Source organism: Dromiciops gliroides, chromosome 1 (assembly GCF_019393635.1).
Source record: "Dromiciops gliroides isolate mDroGli1 chromosome 1, mDroGli1.pri, whole genome shotgun sequence".
Taxonomy (NCBI): domain Eukaryota; kingdom Metazoa; phylum Chordata; class Mammalia; order Microbiotheria; family Microbiotheriidae; genus Dromiciops; species Dromiciops gliroides.
This window is the reverse complement of record NC_057861.1, coordinates 330,555,800-330,558,641: the sequence shown is the minus strand read 5'-3', so window position 1 is coordinate 330,558,641 and position 2,842 is coordinate 330,555,800. Positions and strand designations below refer to the sequence as shown.

The window sequence follows — 2,842 nt, the reverse complement described above, 5'->3', positions numbered from 1 at the left end:
TTGACTAGTAAATTATTTCACTTTGTCTTTTGTGGGTTCTGCTGCTACAGGAATTGCCTTATGGCATTATTTGAAGGTATTTGGAGGGGTCTTGGGGAGGCCTCAGGCAAGTCATAGCCTTTCCACTGCCATATTGGCTCTGCCCCTAAATGTATTTTCTATGTAGAACTTCTGCTAATGTCATACTCTAATATCTTGGCATTGATTGTAGGGTCTTAAAGCCACATTAGATAACAAAACAAAAAAACAAACAAAAAACCACTTTTCCAGATCCTGCTGAGTAAAGCAGACCTTGAATACTGATCTTTTGACAGACTAAACACATATTATTTGAAGATTAGCCAAGCTAAAGTCAGAGAGGCTCATTAGTGGATCAATGATCACTGACTAAATAATTGATTTTCAACACAATAAATACTGATCAACTAAGGCTAGTAGGGGTTGAAATCTATAGTTCACTTTTGACATTACAGATTCTTGTGAGAAGCATTTGTAGAGGGCTTGTGCTAAACCCTGGGAGATATAAGATTTGGAGAAAAGAAAAGGCAAGTTTTAAGCCCTTTGGCCTTATTAACGCTTCATTAAAGAGTCAGTTCTAGGTATTCAGTCTTTCATAGAGGATGGAATATTTCATTCCCCTTTCATTTACATATGATGCCCAGACACCCCTGAGCTTCTTGAAATTTTTATTAAGAATTTCAGATATTCTAGCAGTCATTTAGAAATGCCCTAGTTTCTATTAACACTCTCAAATTCTTTATCCTCTCCTCCTGTTTCTCTTTTCCTTTCATCTTTCCTTCACCCCTACCTGAAGCACCTTCCAATTGGATCTCTATTTTCCACCTCCTGCCCTATCTCTACGTGGTTTGGGTCCCAACTGGGAAGGTACTACTTTCATCAGCAAAATTGGGAAGTTAGTAAAGTATATCATAGGTATGTCCAGCTTCACCTGTCTTGCCCCCATCACTTTTAATTCCCCTCTGACAAGTTTCTCCCCATTTGCTAAAGTGGTTTTTTCCAAGGTCACAGGGCAAATAATGACCAAGTTGAATTTAGCTTTAACTCAGGGAGAGGGGATCCAGGTCCAGGATGCATGACACTGCATGACAAAGCAGTATCTTGATTCCTGATGTTCAGGAATCAGAATATTCTGAAACTTTTCTCCAGTGTCATGGTGCAAAAATGAAGAGCAAGGGCCTTGACAGCAAGTGAGTGGAAAAGTTTTACATTCATCTGTTCCCAGCTTAGCAAAAAAGGGCAGGAGGAAGGACAGAAAAGCACATCGAGAGAGAGCAAAGGACATGACCCTCTCTCTGTCTACGCATGACAAATCAATTTAATGTCTTTCATTACCACTTGAAAACTGAACTTACATGTGAACAATAAACTTTAATCTGGTTGACAACAGTTAAAAAAAATCGCACTGAAAGCAAGTTTCAGCGGCATGACATACTTTATGATGCTTATTAAAAAGACACACTTGTAAGTCAATTAACCTGGCTGATGGTACATTTTAACTTGTTTTCTAAGAGGAAAGACAGTCATGAAAGGGCAGAGTTTCTATCTATGAGGTTCTAAGTTGATTTTCTTTTCTCACAACGTAAGGGCTGAGCAAATGCTTGGGGACAGCATGTTACGGCTTCCAATGCCCAATGTGTATGAAGGAATGTTGAGTGATTGCACTGTCCTTGTTTTCTAAGTTTGTCATTCAAGGAGACTTAGAGGACATGCTAAACTGAGGTAAGTTGAGCTGAGCTGATGGAGACAGGCCTTTGGGTGATGATGTGGCTGTAGAAAATATGGTAATGCACTTAAGTTAGCTAACACAGAGATTTGGAACTCTTTGTAGAAATGTGAAGGCCTATAGGGAGAAAAAGGGAAAAAAATACAAGCAAACCTTTATTTTCTTGAATTTTTCCTAAAGGCTTTCCCCCTAAAATTTAGAAAAATTGAAAGCTAGTGGATTGATTTTTTGAATGATGAATATGTTAAAATATTTTTTTCAGGCTTGGCCCGACCAGACGCACGGCCTCTGGGTTGGGATGAGCTGCAGCTTCGCAGACTCAGGGCAGCACCCGAGACATGGCCAGCACAATGGTAGCAGTTGGACTGACTATTGCTGCTGCAGGATTTGCAGGCCGATATGTTTTGCAAACAATGAAGCATATGGAGCCCCAAGTGAAGCAAGCTATTCGAAGTCTGCCCAAATGTGCCTTCAGTGGTGGCTATTATAGAGGCAGATTTGAACCCAAAATGACAAAGCGAGAAGCGGCACTCATATTGGGAGTAAGCCCTACAGCCAATAAAGGGAAAATTAGAGATGCTCACCGACGAATCATGCTTTTAAACCACCCAGACGAGGGAGGATCTCCTTATGTAGCAGCCAAAATCAATGAAGCTAAAGATTTATTAGAAAGTCAAGCTAAGACGTAAAATTAATACACAGATAATGTTAAATTTATATATATATTGATTATGCATAGGAGTCCTGATGTTTTATAATAACTTCATAAAAGCTGTAATATTTCTTTTAAAAAATATTTTTTTTTCATATGTTGCTGCCTATCTTCATCTCCCTGCAATAATTTGTAGAAATTATAGGTGAGGTGATGGGTGATGGATATGGGAAGATTAGTCTCCAGGGCAAAGACTTGTGGATTTGGACTCAAGGCCTGAACAGATTTCAATCCTGCCTCTTCTTACTTCTTTTGTGACTGACCGTGGCAAATCAGTTAAACTTTCTGGGATTTAGTTTCCATACTTGTAAAATAAAGTCCCTTTAAACTCTACATCTTTGATTCCAAGATATGTTTATAGATATACATGCATTGATGTATATATG

At 38.9% G+C, this 2,842-nt stretch overlaps 1 protein-coding gene across 1 annotated transcript; it reads left to right on the top strand.

Moving 5' to 3' along the window:
- The first annotated feature begins 2,081 nt into the window (after window positions 1-2,081).
- LOC122748844 (mitochondrial import inner membrane translocase subunit TIM14-like) lies at window positions 2,082-2,433 on the top strand. Its single transcript, XM_043994848.1, has one exon. The coding sequence runs from the start codon at window positions 2,083-2,085 to the stop codon at window positions 2,431-2,433; it is 351 nt and encodes a 116-aa protein (XP_043850783.1). The 5' UTR covers window position 2,082.
- The last annotated feature ends 409 nt before the right edge of the window (window positions 2,434-2,842 follow it).